At 42.0% G+C, this 18439-nt stretch overlaps 1 protein-coding gene across 1 annotated transcript in view; it reads right to left on the bottom strand.

Annotated features, from left to right (window-relative positions):
- ACBD3 (acyl-CoA binding domain containing 3) overlaps positions 1-18439 on the bottom strand; it is a 41187-nt gene that overhangs the window by 8645 nt on the left and 14103 nt on the right. The window contains exons 2-6 of the mRNA XM_045011021.1: positions 14485-14626; positions 13536-13676; positions 12019-12177; positions 8842-9016; positions 7055-7247 (exon numbers count right to left, since the gene is read on the bottom strand). Coding sequence (XP_044866956.1) covers positions 7055-7247; positions 8842-9016; positions 12019-12177; positions 13536-13676; positions 14485-14626 — 810 coding nt within the window. The remainder of the gene's footprint in view (positions 1-7054; positions 7248-8841; positions 9017-12018; positions 12178-13535; positions 13677-14484; positions 14627-18439) is intronic.

The raw sequence follows: 18439 nt of genomic DNA, 5'->3' as shown, positions 1-18439 counted from the left end.
TGATCAGAGGGTGATATGATATAAGGAAATCTGGGAATCAAAATGGTCTGGGCTAACTGGGGGCAATGAGGCTGACTCATGCCCTGTCCTGTCGAATTTTCCATAGGACTCAATGTAGGAGTGGTAAGGGAGAAAATTCACAGCCAGATGCCCTGACCAGAGGAGAAGGAGAGGATTGCCCTGAGTGTGTAGCTCTAGAACACCTTTGGAACAGCAAATGTTGCATTTCCATTTGGTTTGAAGGCAAACAGATCCCAGGTGGGACTTCCCTACTGAGTGAAGATACTGTTCACTACTGAATCGTTCAGTTCCGACTGTGAGGGTGTCTGCCAACACATTCTGAGTTCCCATAAGGTAAGCTGCCAACAAGGTAATTTGATTCCTGACACCTCAGTTCCATAGGTTACACACAGCGAGAAATGGATCTTATCCTTCCTAGTTTGCTGATGTAAAAGACAGACAATTGCCATATTATCTGACATTACGAGGACATGCTGGGACTGGATAAGTTGCAGAAAGGTCTTGCAAGCTTCTTGCACTGAACGATGATCCAGAGATTGATGCACATCCTGGCTTCTTGGGACATCCAACTGCCCTGTGCTGTCTAGCTGTCCACACGGGCCCCCACTCCTATCTCAAGAGGGAGGCATCTAATGACTGTCTTTCAGTGTGGGGTATAGGAAGAGAACACCCACACGTACTTGACTGGGATCCCTTCCATCAATTTAGAGATGACGTTATTCTGGAAGGAACTGTCATTAAGATGTGTGTGTTGTGTTTGGTTGGTGAACTTGCTGTTTGGAGTCATGCCTGTAGGCAATGTAAGAAGAGTCTGGTGAATGGGATAACGAGTGCATGAAGTCATGTGCCCCAGGAGGGAAATACAAGTTTTGAGTGGTGCTCAAGACTTGCGCATAACCTGGTCTATCAGGTCACTCATGGAGCAAAACCTATCCATTGGTAGATAAACTCTTGCCATGACTGAATCCAGGGTCGCCCCTGTAAAGTCTATGGTGTATGTCAGAGGGAGGATAGATTTTTCCAAGTTTACACTGACTCCTAAAGAGGATAGGTGCTGAAGCATTAATGAGGCCTCGTGTCCTCACGAGAAGCAAATAATTGAGATAAGGGAAGACAGTGAGGCCATTCCAGTGAGCTGACTTTGGTAAAGACCCTGGGGTGCAGGCAAGGCTGAATAGGAGCACCCTATATTGGAAATGGTTGGGACCCACCACAAATCTGAGAAACTGCCTGTGGTTGGGTGAACATCCACAAAGTATGTGTCCTTCACATCAAGAGCTGTAAACCAAATGTCCTGTTCCAGGAATGAGATTATTGATGCCAATGTGACCATGTGAAATTTCAGTTTAAGAAAAAAGTGGTGGAGACTGTAAAGATCAAGAAAGGGTCTCCAATCATCCTTTCTTTTTGGATACAAGGAAGTACACTGAGTAAAAAGCCTTTTCCCTGGTGTTGGAGAGCTACCTACTCTATTGCTCCTTGTTGGAGGAGGGACTCCACTTTCTGCCTGAGAATACTCTTGTGAGAATGATCCCTGAAGAGGGAGTTTCAGAGGAAGCAGAACAATAAACTTGATTGCTTAGCCAGACTGGATGATTTTAATACACATTTATCTATTGTTACAGCACTCCAGTTGTTGAAAAACTGCCAAACAACTCCTGAAGGACAGGTGGGCATTGGTTAGTGGTGGCATCATTGAGTTTGCAGTTCTTAAACGGACATCAAAAATATATTTTAGCCAGGGGATGGGATTGAGATGGTACTGAAGATATGGGAGGTGCAGGGAAATGAATGAGACTTCTGCATCTTCTGGCTCTTATGAGGAGTATCATAAAATCACTGATAAAAATGTTAAGTCACTGATCTAGATTTATACGGCTGCCTGTCATATTTTCTCTTTGGGGCAGGTGCATATATGATCCTGGCAGGCCAACTGCCAGCTCATAACAAGGCCTCACTGAACACTTAAATGCATAGTTGGAAACCAGTCTTGCTTACCTGTGTGTTAGCATTATCAAAATAAATATTGGATGTTAAGTTGATAAGAATGTGCTTAATATTTTATAAAATGCTTACAGGATACTGCATGTATTGTTCTCACTCAACTATACCCTATGTTATATTATAACAGCAAATATTTGCATTGTATTATAGAGCCCTGTAACTAAGTAACCCATCAAACAAGAAAGAAGCCTTGTGTAATGCAAATAGTCTCTTAAAAAGATGTTAAATCCTGTTCATTAAATACCAGTGAGCCATTGTGCTAGTTCAAGGATCAACGACTAAGTGCATTCCTCCCTCAACCTCTCATGAAGAAGGGATCTGTGTAACAACTGTTGCTGTCAGCTAGGTTTCTGAGAGAAGAAGCTATACATATGGACACAAGGAAGAATTCTTCATCTCTGGACTGTTTGGATTCTAACAGGGCAGAATAAAGAAACGAGAAGACGGAATTCCCCAAAGTTACTCTGGGTAGCCCTAAAAGGCTTATGGGAAGCTGGCAGTTTATAATTCCAAAAAGTAGCAGAGACATAGTAAACTCTCTCAACTGTATATGTATTTTTTACCTGCTTTAACCTTTCAATAACGCTCATTCCTTTTTCTTATCTTCATTCCTTCCTTAGTTAGTTTACTATAGAACTGGATACCACAGTTGTCTTTTGTGCGAGAGCTGGGATGCAAATCAACTTGGGTGAATGACTGGTCTCTTGGGACTAGGTGTAACCTGAAAGTTCTGTGATTTTTGGTGTGATCATTTATCACATAGTCCAGTTTGCCTGGGTGGCAAGATAGTGTCTAACGGGACTCTGACTGTTGTAAGACTACTTTGGGAATTCACATTTGATACTGGGTTGACTAAATCTAATTAAAGAACATACCACCAGTTGAAGTGTCTGCCCTGAGGTTGGCACTCACATTCGTGAGTCACTCCAGACAGCATGACAGTACAGATTCCCAGGGAGTGAAGAGTGGCTCTGGAGTCCTTTAGAGTAAGGACTCATTTGTCTTCTCATTGAAAAAATGGGCTTAGTTGAAAGGCAAGTCCTCTACAGCGTTTTGCACCTCCCTGGAAAATCCTGAGGTGTCTAGCTATGAGTTAGCACATTATAATGGCTGTTAACATCAACCTTGATAATGTGTCTGTGGCATCAACCACTGATAGATGTGTGGTTCTGGCCACCAGCATATCTTTTTTCAAAGAAGTGCTTGAAACTAAGCTCTGTCTTGCTATGACAGCTCATCTACAAAGTCTGTAAACTTGGAATAGTTCAGATAGTCATACTTAACCAACAGTGCTTGATATTCTGAACTGAAGGCTAGTGGATGGGAATACCTTTCTTCCCAACAAGCCTAAATGTTTAGCCTCCTTGTCAGAAGGATTTTGAATATTGTCATCTAGATTCTTGATGGCAGCCTGATGACCAGAGTTAGGTATGTGATTGGTAAAAAGAAATTTGGCTCCCTTGGCTGGAATGAAATATTGTTCCTCTGCCGTCGTAGGAGTAGGGGTGCATGTGGCTGGTACATGCCAGATTGCTTAACAGGTTCATTAACTAGAAGCGCTGTTTGACCAGATCCAGTAGTTTGCAGTATATCCAAGAGTTTGAGGGATCTGGACCTCTACTATGAAGATCAGGAATTCCTTTGTCATTCTGCACAATCATTCTTGGAACTGTTTCTGGTCATCTGGAAGGGATGGAGACACTGGAGTGACTACATCAGGAGATGAAGATGACAATCTTGTCATTACCAGCAGAACCAGTTAAATCAGATCATAATCTTCCTCTTCCATAGGGTCACGAGGAAGCTCTAAATGTTCCCTTGGAGGGGAATGGTGGAGTGACTGCCTAATAGGACAAACAGGCTCTGCATCTGGGTCCCATATTCCCCAGTTTGACCAATAAATTGGGTCAGGAAGGGGTTGCAGAGGTCCTCAATGCATGGGGGTACCACCAGTTCAGAGGTAAATGCCAAAGTGGAGGTTGGTACCAAGAAGCTCTGGATTTCTTGCCTGAGCTAGATTTTCTTGGGGGTTTCAGATACTCCCAAGGAAGAGAAATTTGGGTACGGATTCATCAGTGATACTAACAGTTCCAATGGAGTAAAAGCCAGATCGGTAGATGGAAGAGGGGACAGACTTCTGCCATAGCCAACATCCCCTGGTAGAATTAAAATCTCCCTAGTGAGAGACGGTCCAGATGATGGGGGAAATTGAGGCATGGGAATAGCAAAACACATTCTGGTGTAGTATAAATCTCTGCCCTCCCTGGGTGTGAAGGGTCTGATCCACTGGTGCTGATGGGATTGGAGGAAGGAGGCACTGTGTGAGACAGGGAAGGTACCATCAGTGGTTGAGGCTCTGGTCACGTGTTCCTTGCTGGAATTGATGTATCCTAATGTTTACTCCTGGTGGAATTCTGCACCACTACGTATGTGCATAATTCATGTGCCACTTATTTATTTATTTATTTATGCAGAAAAGAGCCTGCCTTCTTCATAGTGCCTGTTGGGCCTGGCTAAGAGACAGGGAATATGGGGAGACAGTGTGGGGCTGCTGGGGGGCCAGACAGGGGCTAATGAGGGAGGACAGACTGAGGCAGGGGCTGGAAGAGGGAGTGCAGGGCCACAGAGGGACAGGGAGGTGCCTGAGTGGGGGCACAGACACACGAGGACAGGGACAGATGTGCCTGATTGAATTGGAGAGGCTAGGGGTCAGACAGGGGCTGCAGGGGGGAAGCTCCCTAATGATCCCTCTTCCCCCTCCCCATAAAAAGACCAAACCTGTTCCATACTTTTCCCACCCATAACAAACAACCCTCCAAGTTCACACCCAGCTCCTTCCCAGCAATTACTTCCCTCTCCCTCAGCTCCTCCGTTACCCTTGACTCCCCAAAGCCTTTGCAGTGCTTCTGAGGGGTATGGGAAATACGGTTCTGTTTAAATGAATTATTACTCAGAGTTCTGTATTAATATGCTAGTAAGGAATCTATTGTTTAAAAAACATTTCCTGAATCTTTTTCATTGTCTGTATTATTACAGACATACTTGCTGACAGATATATTGAAATAAATTACCAAAATAATTGAAACTGGTAAAATATGCAGATTTTTGCAGAATATTAAAATATTGTTTGCATAATTTTTTTTGGCACATAATTTTTAGTTTTTGGCGCATAATTGCCCCCAGTAGATGTTTTAGCTTGGACAGTACCAGTGAAATTGGTGTCACTGGTATGGGGTCTGGTACTGAAAAAGCCCATAGAACCAGGGCTCTAGTGTCATGATCTTGGGACCTCAGGATGATCTAAGTCGTCACAGGCTGAATACGCAGACTTGCTCAATTTAAGCAGAGATGCAGTGGTCATCTGAAGCACAGTTAGAGGAAGACCTGCTCTTAGGCTTGTGATAGCATTTCCTGCCTGCTGACAAGGGTCTGTGGGAATGGATTCCCTGAACACCAGCATCAGACCTCATTGTGGGAGGTATTGTGGCCTTCTCCATGAGGTGCTTTCTAAGCAGAGCTCCTACGCCTCACTTGTAAAGAGAGATAGAGGCAGATATTGCACCTAGCCACGATGGGTGCCTCGCCAAGACAGTAAAGGCAGCATGATGGTCATCACTGACAGAGAATGTGGGCAGGAAACCATGCTTGAAGCCCAGAGTTCTGGGAATAGTCCAATACCTGTAATGGGATATATGGGAAGTTTCCCCAAGGCAAGGAACCTATCAAACTAGAAAAACTCAAAGTATTAACTTTGTAAAAATAATGTACAAAATTCACTGAAGGCAAACTTGAAATATTTACAGATCGAAGAATAATGACAAAGCAGCAGCTCTGGACCCAGGAGGTTCTGACCCAGGCTATGCAGTGGCAAGAAGGAACTGGAGAGGCGGTCGGTCTGCTCTGCCTTTTATGTCCTCAGTTTGAGGCATGAGGAGAGCAAGGGTGCATGCACAGACCAATGAATCATAGAATCTCAGGGTTGGAAGGGACCTCAGGAGGTCATCTAGTCCAACCCCCTGCTCAAAGCAGAACCAAACTCAACTAAATCATCCCAGCCAGGGCTTTGTCAAGCCTGACCTTAAAAACCTCTAAGGAAGGAGATTCCACCACCTCCCTAGGTAACCCATTCCAGTGCTTCACCACCCTACTAGTGAAAAAGTTTTTCCTAATGTCCAACCTAAACCTCCCCCTCTGCAACTTGAGACCATTACTCCTTGTTCTGTCATCTTCTACCACTGAGAACAGTCTAGATCCATCCTCTTTGGAACCCCCTTTCAGGTAGTTGAAAGCAGCTATCAAATCCCCCCTCATTCTTCTCTTCTGCAGGCTAAACAATCTCAGTTCCCTCAGCCTCTCCTCATAAGTCATGTGCTCCAGCCCCCTAATCATTTTTGTTGCCCTCCGCTGGACTCTCTCCAATTTATCCACATCCTTCTTGTAGTGTGGGGCTCAAAACTGGACACAGTACTCCAAATGAGGCCTCACCAGTGCTGAGTAGAGGGGAATGATCACATCCCTCGATCTGCTGGAAATGCCCCTACTTATACAACCCAAAATGCCATTACCCTTCTTGGCAACAAGGGCACACTGTTGACTCATATTCAGCTTTTCGTCCACTGTAACCCCTAGGTCCCTTTCTGCAGAACTGCTGCCCAGCCATTCGGTCCCTAGTCTATAGCAGTGCATGGGATTCTTCCGTCCTAAATGCAGGACTCTGCACTTGTCCTTGTTGAACCTCATCATATTTCTTTTGGCCCAATCCTCTAATTTGTCTAGGTCCCTCTGTATCCTATCCCTACCCTCCAGCGTATCAACCACTCCTCAACCAATGGATGCTGCTTGCAGGAATCAACCAATCAACCAATGGATGCTGCTTGCAGGAATTCTCCAACTCCAGGTGCATGTAGCACAGGGGAATACAGGGGAATTCCCACAGGGGAATACACATAGGGACCAACACTCAAAGAACTAGGCTCTAACAAAAGTCTCTGGTTTCTTGTTTAATTAAGGAATCTAGTTTTAGTCATACCTTTTGGTCCATTCTCTAGTGTTTCTTCTAGAGCATCTGGCTCCAACTCTTTTTCTGGGCTGTCTGTATGAACATTGGCTTGTCCATTAATAGATGGGCTTTCTCCTGGGGCAGCTGCATTCACCTTTGGCATGGTTGTCATAGAAGCCCCTGCTGCTGCTGCTGCTGCCTCCTGCTGGTTTTGTAAGGCTGCCTACAGTTAGAGACACTAAGCTCAGTAAAAACAAGGTAGTTGTCTTGGGAGTTCTTCCTTCACTATCAAAACATCTTAACCAATTAACATTTCAGAATGTAGGCCAACATTTTTCCAATCTGGGGACCTAAAGTTAAGCATTTAAATCAAGTGGCCTGATTTTCAGGTGTGCCGAGCATACACAGCTCCCATTGCAATCAGTGAGTTACATGGAGTCAGGCATTCTGAAGTCAGGTCATTTGGATCCAGATGCTGAAAAAAGGATTTCAATTGAAAACGTTGACCATTTTCAGATTGACTGGAGGCAGCTAGTGGTAATTTGTTTTCACACCTAATTGGAGAAATGATGAAGTGGGCTTTAGTCCACGAAACCTTGTGCTCAAAAAAATTTCTCAGTCTCTAAGGTGCCACAAGTACTCCTGTTCTTTTTTAGTAATTATTATAGTAATTCTGCTCACCAAAAAAATTGTTTTTAGAAAACATGCACAGAATTTATCACATTTACATATTTACTGGCCTTTACTATTTAGCCTATTGAAAGGGTCTATCTTGAAATCTAGTCAACTTTTTAAAAGCAGAAGTAGTACTTGAGGGCTATATTAAATCCCCTGCCAGTTTGTGGGTTTACAATATCAAATCTGTGTGAATTTGAGACTAAGAGCAAAAGAAGCCCACAGAACTAAAGGAGAGCAGCTATGGAAATCAAGCCAGAAAAATGGCATTCCAAGGCACAGACTGAGGATGCTTTGCACACAGAACAAAGCCTAAGCACTTTACCAGCTTCAAAAAAGGTCTCAATGGGACGAAAGTGGTACATAGACTGTGTGTGGACCATTTGCAAATGATTTAATTCACCGAAAGAGAGGGAGAATTGTACCATGCAATAATTCAAATAATTTATAGTTACATTTGGAATTAGCCAGTGGGGAAGTCTTTTGGATTTAGCAAGGAAGGTTTATTCCTGAAGAAAAATTGGAAACCCCACCAATTCTATAATTGGTTGGAAGAGCAGATGTATTTATATTTATGCTGATCAAGGGATCAGATTCATATGGTACCAGCCTTTATGAAAAGCAAAGAAAAACAAGAGATGGCTAGCAACAGAGATGTGATCTGACTTCTAATTCCTTAAAAGACTTTCCCATGAATGGGTCTGAACTAATGTCTTACATTTCCATAATTTCTGCATTTTAATGTATATTTGTTGCCATCTGAGCCCAGATAACATTGATACGGGCACATTAAACTATTGAAGTATACACATTATTGCAGAGTGCTTAACATTTGACCTCCAAGAACTCTAACAAGGATTAAGTGATTGGCAAAGTCACTTCAGACAAGTCAGAGGTTAAACTGTCTACTTAGAATATTTTTAGTCAGTCAATGGCTGTTTTAGAAAACTACAGGAAGAGATTAACAAAGAAGCTCCGGTATTTGAATCGGATACAGTGTCAGCCAACCAAACGCCACCTTTTAAACTTTAAGAGTCACTACCTCTTTGACCCAGGATAACAAAAGTGCATTAGCACCTCTGATAGAAAGGTTGGATCAGGGATACCAATAACCCTGTATATCTCAAAATGTTCTACTTTACCTGTTGCTGTGCAAGCTGGACTTGATACAACTGCTGCATGTACTGTTGATAGTGCTGTTCTTGAAGCTGGCGAATTAGGATCTGCTGCTGTTCATAGTTGCCTGGATACTGCTGGGCTGCATATTGCTGGAACTGAACAGCAGTTTGGGAGTTCAGTGCTGCCATTATTTGTTGCCTAAATTGTCGGGAGCAGAGTATGAAGATTACAAATGGCTGGAGGTATCAGCAAGTTCACTATTTTTAACTGGCCTCAAATACAGTGAACTCAATTCCTTGTGCCAACTAATACAGATGGGACAAAGCCAGGAAATAATGCAAGTGAGATTTCTCCCATCTAAAATATGCCAGTTGAGAAAAGTATTAGCAAGAGGCCAGCTTGTTATTTTCTACTGAATGCTTGAAAACCCCATTTAAAGTGTTAAATCAAGAGCTGCCTTGCAAGGCACACCATGAGTCACCATTTGAAGTCTAATAAACCAGAAGGAAGCACTAAAAAGCCAGAATATTGCATTTTTCAGATTCTGAGGCCAGAAAAAAGGGTTTGGTCTTCAAATATACACACACAATCCCAATAGTCCTCCAACACAGAAGGCATCAAGGACAGAGTGCCAAAGTAGTCCTATGTCAATGCTTTGTGGTGAAGACAAGAGTTCTGTACAAAAGGAGAACATACATTGTGATACTAGATCTGCCTCAAATTCTCTGGACAACCTGTACTCAACCAGATAGGGAAAGTATAACTGACTGGCCAGATTCAGGGGAGGACAGAGAACATTGCAAGATGGAACACTGACACAATAGCAGGTTTAATTGGTAACACTTTAGGATTATTACATGGGTTAGTTCTGAGTGGATTTGTACTTTCTTCCTTTTCTACAGGAATTAAATAGGAATTTGATTAGACACACGGTCCATTTAGTCCAATATCCTGTCTCCAACTGTGGCCAGCACCAGATGCTTCAAGAGAAAGGTGAAAGAACCTGGCAGTAGGCAGACATGGGATAATTTGCCCCAACCCATTAGGTCTCATCCTGATCTCTAATAGTTACAGACTGACTTAAACCCTGAAGGATGAGGTTAATGTCTCTTCCACAAAATGTTTGACACCTCTGGATATTCTTGATATCAATATACATGTTCAATTCCTTTTCCCTGCCCCCTTAAAATTATTTGCATCAACTTCCTGAAGCCATGAGTTCCACAGTTTAATTACATGGTATGTAACCAAAGATTTCCTTTTACTGGTTTTGAATTTCCCACTTTACATTTTACTGAAAGTCACCTTATTCTTGGGTTATGAGACAGGGAGAACAAACTCCTGATCTAACTTCTCTGTATCATTTTACACACTTTTATGATGCTCCCTCTTATTTGCCTCCTTTGTAAGATGAGCAATCCCAGTCTTTTCAGTCTCTTCATACAAAAGATTTTTCCAGGCCTTTGATCATTCTCATCACCGTTCTCTAAATCCTCCTACTTCTAGATTATACTTTTTGAAATAGATGCCCAGTACTGCCCATAGCATATGCGATGAGGCTGTATCACTGACTTATATAAAGGCATAATAATTATCTCTATTATTCACCACCCCATTCCTCATGTATCCCAACATCTCGTTTGCTTTTTGACCACAGCTGCACAGTGAGCAGAGGTCTTCATATACAGCGATTGAGTTAACAGTTACTTTAGAACCCTGTAAAGTGTCAGGGCAGGTCCCCATTGAAAACACTGCATTGGTGTAGCTGCGCAGCTGTAGTGCTTAACTGAAGTTGCTCTCCCATCGCCATAGTTAATCCACCTCCCTAAGAGAGGATAGCTATGTCTACGAGAGAAGCTCTCCTATCAACATAGCGTTGTCTACACATAGGAATTACGGTCAGTATAACTGTCACTCAGGGTGTGGATTTTTCACACCGCTGAGTGATGTACTTATATCAACATATGCCTGTAGCGTAGACCTGGCCTTGAAAAATTTTCTCTCGAACGTGTATTACTTTGCATTTATGGAAACTGAATATTGTTTGTCATGTTGCCCATTCACCTAGCTTTTTTGATCTCTCTGAAGTTCCTCTCAGTCCGCTCTGGTCCTGACTAACCTATATAACTGACATCTGCAAATTTTACTACCTCACTATTCACTCCCCTTTCCAAGTCATAAATATATTAAACACAGAACCTTGTACAGAACACGGAGGCATGACGAAATTAGACATTTTTAATCAAAGAGAGGGGAAGAAGTTTTAATTAACTAGTATTCTCTTATGCCCTGAGTATATGATGGATGGATCCATGTTCTGAGGATTTCAACACGTTTGTGCTGGTAAATACAATGAAATATTGGCATTTTAAAAAAAGTTAAAGCTTTACATCATAGAATTTGACCAAATTTTAATCTTGGGCACAAAGTTTCAGTTCTTTCGTAGCCTGATTTTTAGAAGTACCGAGCACACATAAATTCGATGTAAGTAAACAGGAGCTGCAGACACAGCACCCCTGAAAAAATCAAGCCATTTTAGGCAACAAGGTTTGAAAATTTTGGTGCACATATGCACAGAATTGAAATTGAGAAACATGATTATATAACACTCTCTTGAAAGTTAACAACCTGGGTTCAATACTTAGTATAGACAGGGCTTCAAATCACAATTCAAGGAACCTTTTCATAGGGACACTCAAACTTTCCTCAACTGTTGGTAGCATTAGCAACTTGCCAAGAACCAGAGGGCTGCAAATTTGCATAAAATGCAGCCCATGAAACTACAGAGCCCAGAATGAATCACCCTTCTTCACAGCTGCTTTTCCCCCTTCATTCTCTCTGTAGAGCCACTGATGCAACCATGTCAAATTAAGAGGGCAAGGCATCTACCATTGGGTTAAATGCTTAATAGTTCAAATCTTGTTTTTAAGGCAAACTAAACAGTGATTTTGCTCAAAACGCAGCACTGCATGCTGGGATCTGCAATGTTTGCAAATCTGCACCTCTGTAAGATGCGTAGCTGCAGTTCTCATTGTAGAACTCCATATGCCATATTTGATCCACACACAGACTGCTCCTGACTAAAACTTTTGGCATTTGTTTATGGTATAACTATTCCAAAGCAAGCACAGAATGAAAGGCAACTGTTCCAATAGCATCGATAGCAATTTTCTTAAATTTTGTCTATTCCAACAACTCACTTCTGCTGTTCCATCCGGAGCCTTTCCTCCTCTATTCGCCGCCTCTCTTCTTCTTCCCGTCTCAGTCTTTCTTCCTCCTCTCGTCTACGTCTCTCTTCTTCTTTTTGTAAACGCTCTCGCTCTTCCTCTTCACGACGCCTCTGTTCCTCCTCTTCCCTCCTGTGACATCCATTCAATGACACTTCAGCATCTCCACAATCCTAAATTTAGTTACTTTTACCATTTTGTCATCTGCGGGAAAGTCAAATATTATGTCTACATGACCCTCACTGGGGTACATGGCTTAGTGTTCCTTTTCATATGTATAAGGCATTCAGTGTTTCACATATTGCCCCATCCCCTCTAACTTGACAGGCGTAACATCTTTCTGAAGATATGGAGAAGAAAGACTCTTTTGTCTGAGCTTTACTCAGCTGTCACCAGATTTGCCACAGGTAAAATTTAGAATCATAATTTGATGATCACTCTAACCCACTAAGTTACTTTTGTCAGCAAACTGTGGTAGAACTTGAAGCTAAATGGCGGGAAACTTGAGCTCAGCCACAACCACTCCTCCCTCCCCTATGTTTGCCAACGACTTAGAAACTACTACAGAGTCTATTTAATAACACACGAGCTGCTGTATAAACCTGCTGCCCAATAGGCCGGGAGGCCCTGCTGCGCTCTGCCTCTTCCACTCCCTTTCCCCCGAGACCCCACTGACCAGGTGAGTCTGTCCCTCCTCTCTTCCCCTCCACTACCCCCCACCCCCGCACCTGCCACATCCCTCTTCACCTCCATCCTCATCCCTCGCAAAACCACACGCTGCGTAACCTCCTCGTCACCCCCCTCTCCTTGGAAGCTGGCGGTCGGGGAGGCGTGGAGGCAGTAGGGTGACCAGTAAGCAAGTGTGAAAAACCAGGACTGGGGGTGGGGGGTAATAGAAGCCTATATAAGAAAAGGACCCAAAAATCGGGACTGTCCCTATAAAATCGGGACATCTGGTCACCCTAGGAGGCAGACATCTAGGCCAGCAGTCCAGGGTGGGGCTCAGGCCAGACTGGGATCCCCTGGCCATGGGGGGATGGAAGGAGCAAGGTAGGGGTGGGCCCGGTGGACTAGCCTCCCCAAAGAGGGATTTCAGCTGCCACCCATGCCCACTGGAGAATGGTAGGATAGGAGATTTTAGGCATTTGCTCATTATTTTATATTCTAGTTGTTCAGTGTGTCAGATAGTTGGAAAGTTATTTTTAGACAGACTCAGATCCTCACAAAGATATTACAAATGTCAGTAGAAATAGCCAGGCACTCCTAAGACACTCTAGAGAGGTTTAGTTTTTTTACCTCCTTCCTTCAAATACTCACTTATCACTGAAATGGTAAAAAGGGTTAAGGAGTGTGAATGGTACAAGGCAATTTGGGAGCCGATCACTGACAAAGCTAAGGGCCTGCAACTGAAGCTAGCTGTAGCTTTGCCTGCACACAGAGGAAGTCAGCTCCCTTCCACACAAAAAACTCCCTCAAAAACACAACTTCACCTTTTCTTTTCTTGTTCTTCTTTCTCTATTTTATGGGAGGTGACATATGTTGAAAAGAGATGACAACACCTATTAAGGAGCTGTACAAATTCTGCCATGGCTTCCTGTTTTGACATGTTTCCAAGGGCTGCCCATTCTTTCCTGGGAGAAACAAAAAATAATACGCCTAAGAGCATATAATGTTAGAAGAACATACAACCATCTTCTCAAGCTACTAGTCAATTCCCAATCCAATAAACACAAAAGGAACCAAGGCTGAAATTAGTCACATTTTAAGCTATGGTGCACAAGAGACTTGGGACCAACTGTGTCTATTTCATACTAACTGGAGAAAACAGTTTTTTTCTTCTTACAATTGACGACATTTCAACCAGAAGACTTCATAGCTGTTTTTCCTCCCTATCCTACAAGGTTTTTTTCTGCTCATCCCTTTTTTTAACGTGTAACGTTTATGAAGGGATTTTATTAAAATATTGCAAGCAATTCTCTAACGCACACCATTAAACTTAACTATAACTTCACATTATACTTTGAAAGTTCCAAAATTCAGATAAACTGGAAACGGGCATTTGATGTATTATCCCCCTCTTGCTTCTGTTCTATGTTATGACTGATTATCTTCAACTGGCTCGATCTATACAATTTATCTAAGCCATTTCTATTATAAAACATGTCACTATTTTGATTAGTTAATGCCCCAAAATCTCATTAGATTCATGAAGAATTAGAAGATGCTGAGTTTCAAGTCTAAACAATTCTATTCTTATATTTGTCTAGTAACTCAGATGTCAGGTGCATGTATCTGAAGAACTCCCCCTTCCACCAATTTATTTGCATTTCCAGACAGTACAATATATTTGTTTTGCTACTGTTGAACCAAGATTATGTTAACTGCATTTCTCTCACTGTCTGTTTGAAGTATAGGCCAATGAAAGAGACAAAAAACTACCTCCTATCATTTCCCAGCACATCAAAGAATCCAACTTCAGGGCAAGTGTCCGGATTGTAGGGTCCCAATAGAACCTGCTTGTGTAGTGCCACAAGTTTAAGTTTTTCTTCGTATGTTGGATGAAAGGCTTTGCCATCTTTCTCTGCCAAAGCAAAGAGAACAATTTGGTATTACAATTTATTTATTAAGAGATACATTTACACCAATATGAAAAAGCCTCACAGAATGGATAGGGTAACCTATCACTTAAGTGTTCTCAATTTTTTGCCCCAGAGGAAATTATCTGCCCCTTGACTTGTTAAATATAAGTCATAAGTCCCATTATTTGGTCAAAATTAAGCAAATTTGTCCAGAACAGAAACACTCAGCTGTAGTTATTGCAACATAATTATAAAGCATTTTAAACAATGTATCCTAGATTGCATCTTTAGCAAAAATATGGTAATTAACATCTAAATATTTAAGTTACATAGACCAACATTGAATCATATGGCTCTATAGTTTTCAAATATTTAAGAGGCTTCTTATTGTGAATTTTTCACAAGTATGCTTCCCAAGTCCCCTATAATGGCAGGGGGATGGGTTTCTGTATAAAAGAACTAAGATTTTAATTCTACATTCCATAGAGTTTTAAATACTGTTCTGTGTGTCTCATAGACTCAAAGATTTTAAGGTCAGAAGGGACCATTATGATCATCTAGTTTGACCTGCACAAGGCAGGCCACAGAATCTCACCCACCCACTCCTGTAACAAACCCCTAGCCTATGTCTGAGTTACTGAAGTCCTCAAATCGATGTTTAAAGACTTTGAGGAGCAGAGAATCCTCCAGCAAGTGACCTGTGCCCCAACGCTGCAGAGGAAGGCGAAAAACCTCCAGGGCCTCTGCCAATCTGCCCTGGAGGAAAATTCCTTCCCGACCCCAAATATGGCGATCAGTTAAACCCTGAGGAAGTGGGCAAGACTCACCTGCCAGCACCCAGGAAAGAATTATCTGTAATAACTCAGATCCCACCCCATCTAACATCCCATCACAGACCATTGGGCATATTTATCTGCTAATAATCAAAGATGAATTCATTGCCAAAATTAGGCTATCCCATCATACCATCCCCTCCATAAACTTATCAAGCTTAGTCTTGAAGCCAGATGTGCCTTTTGCCCCCACTACTCCCCTTGGAAGGCTGTTCCAGAACTTCACTTCTCTAATGGTTAGAAACCTTCGTCTAATTTCAAGTCTAAACTTCCTGGTGTCCAGTTTATATCCATTTGTTCTTGTGTCCACGTTGGTAATAAGCTTAAATAATTCCTCTCCCTCCCTGATATTTATCCCTCTGATATATTTATAAAGAGCAATCATATCCCCCCTCAGCCTTCTTTTGGTTAGGCTAAACAAGCCAAGCTCTTTGAGTCTACTTTCATAAGACAGGTTTTCCATTCCTCAGATCATCCTAGTAGCCCTTCTCTGTACCTATTCCAGTTTGAATTCATCCTTCTTAAACATGGAAGACCAGAAATGCACACAATATTCCACATGAGGTCTCACCAGTGCCTTATATAACAATACTAACACCTCCTTATCTTTACTGGAAATACCTCACCTGATGCATCCCAAGACCGCATTAGCTTTTTTAACGGCCATATCACATTGGCAGCTCATAGTCATCCTGTGATCAACCAATACTCCGAGGTCGTCCTCCTCCTCCTCTGTTACTTCCAACTGATGTGTCCCCAATTTATAACCAAAATTCTTGTTATTAATCCCTCAATGCATGACCCTGCACTTTTCACTATTAAATTTCATCCTATTACTACAGTATTACTCCAGTTTACAAGGTCATTCAGATCTTCCTGTATGATATCCCGGTCCTTCTCTGTATTAGCAATACCTCCCAGCTTTGTCTCATCTGCAAACTTTATTAGCATATTCCCACTTTTTGTGCCAAGGTCAGTAATAAAAAGATTAAATAAAATTGGTCCCAAAACCGATCCCTGAGGAACTCCACTAGTAACCTCCTTCCAGCCTGACAGTTCACCTTTCAGTACGACCTGATGTTGTCTCCCCTTTAACTAGTTCCTTATCCAGCTTTCAATTTTCATATTGATCCCCATCTTTTCCAATTTAGCTAATAATTCCCCATGTGGAACCATATCAAATGCCTTACTGAAATAGCAGTAAATTAGATCCACTGTGGTTCCTTTGTCTAGAAAATCTGTTACCTTCTCAAAGAAGATGATCAGGTTGGTTTGGCATGATCTACCTTTTGTAAAACCATGTTGTATTTTGTCCCAATTACCACTGACCTCAATGTCCTTAACTACTTTCTCCTTCAACATTTTTTCCAAGACCCTTGCATACTACAGATGTCAAACTAACAGGCCTATAGTTACTTGGATCACTTTTTTTTCCCTTTCTTAAAAACAGGAACTATGTTAGCAATTCTCCAGTCGTACGGTACAACCGCTGAGTTTACTGATTCGTTAAAAATTCTTGCTAATGGGCTTGAAATTTCATGTGCCAGTTCCTTTAATATTCTTGGATGAAGATTATCTGGGCCCCCCAATTTAGTCCTATTAAACTGTTTGAGTTTGGCTTCTACCTTGGATGTGGTAATATCTTCCTCCATATCCTCATTCCCATTTGTCATCCAACCATAATCCCTGAACTCCTCATTAAAGACTGAAACAAAGTATTTCTTTAGATACTGGGCCATACCTAGATTACCCTTAATGTCCACTCCATCCTCAGTGTTTAGCGTCCCACTTCTTTCTTTGTTTTCTTCTTATTTGTATGGCTATAGAACCTTTTACTGTTGGTTTTAATTCCCTTTGCAAGGTCCAACTCTACATGGCTTTTGGCCTTTCTCACTTTATCCCTACATGTTCTGACCTCAATAAGGTAGCTTTCCTTGCTAATTCCTCCCATCTTCCACTCCTTGTAGGCTTTTTGCTTTTTCTTAATCACCTCTTTGAGATTCTTGCTAATCCAGCTTAGTCTACAACTCCTGCCTATGAATTTTTCCCCCTTTCTTGGGACGCAGGCTTCTGACAGTTTCTGCAACTTTGACTTGAAGTAATTCCAGGCCTCCTCCGCCTTTACAGCCACAAGTTCTTCAGTCCAATCCACTTCCCTAACTAATTTCCTTAATTCTTTAAGGTTAGCCCTTTTGAAATAAAAAACCCTAGTCCCAGATGTATTTTTGTTTATGCTTCCATCTAGTTTGAACTGAATTAGCTCATGATCACTCAAAAGAGGGTTGTCCCCTACAACCATTTCTTCTATGAGGGCCTCACTACTCACCAAAACCAAATCTAAAATGGCATCACCAAGTAGCTGAAGAACCAACAAGAGGGTAAGGAATCCATCAGCTATCCCATCCAGGAAAATCTGAGCCCTGTTATTACTAGCACTTGTCCTCCAGTCTATATCTGGGAAGTTAAAGTCTCCCATGATCACACAATTCCCATTAGTGTTTACTTCATAAAAAACATTAAAGATGTCTCTATCCATATCCAAATCCAACCCCGGTGGTCTGTAGCACACATCAAGCACTATCTCAGGGAAGGCTCTAGTAGCTTTCTTTCCCAATGTGATTTTTGCCCAGACAGACTCCGTCTTATCCATTCCATCACTTATTTCTTTACAGTGTACCTCATCATTGATATACAATGCTACTCCACCACCTTTGCCTTTATTTCTGTCTTTCTTAAACAGCACATAGCCTTCAATACCTGTATTCCAGTCATGACTACTATTCCACCATGTTTCTGTTATCCCTATAATATCTGGTTTCACTTCCTGCACCAGTAGCTCTAGTTCCTCCATTCTGTTACCTAGGCTCCTTGCATTAGTGTAAAAACATCTTAATTTTTGCCGTTTGGCTTCACTGACAATTCTTTACCCGATTAGGCACAGACATTCTACCACCAGTATCACCTATTAGACTGGTATCTACA

Source organism: Mauremys mutica, chromosome 3, assembly GCF_020497125.1.
Source record: "Mauremys mutica isolate MM-2020 ecotype Southern chromosome 3, ASM2049712v1, whole genome shotgun sequence".
Classification (NCBI taxonomy): domain Eukaryota; kingdom Metazoa; phylum Chordata; order Testudines; family Geoemydidae; genus Mauremys; species Mauremys mutica.
This window is presented reverse-complemented; position numbering and strand designations above follow the sequence as displayed.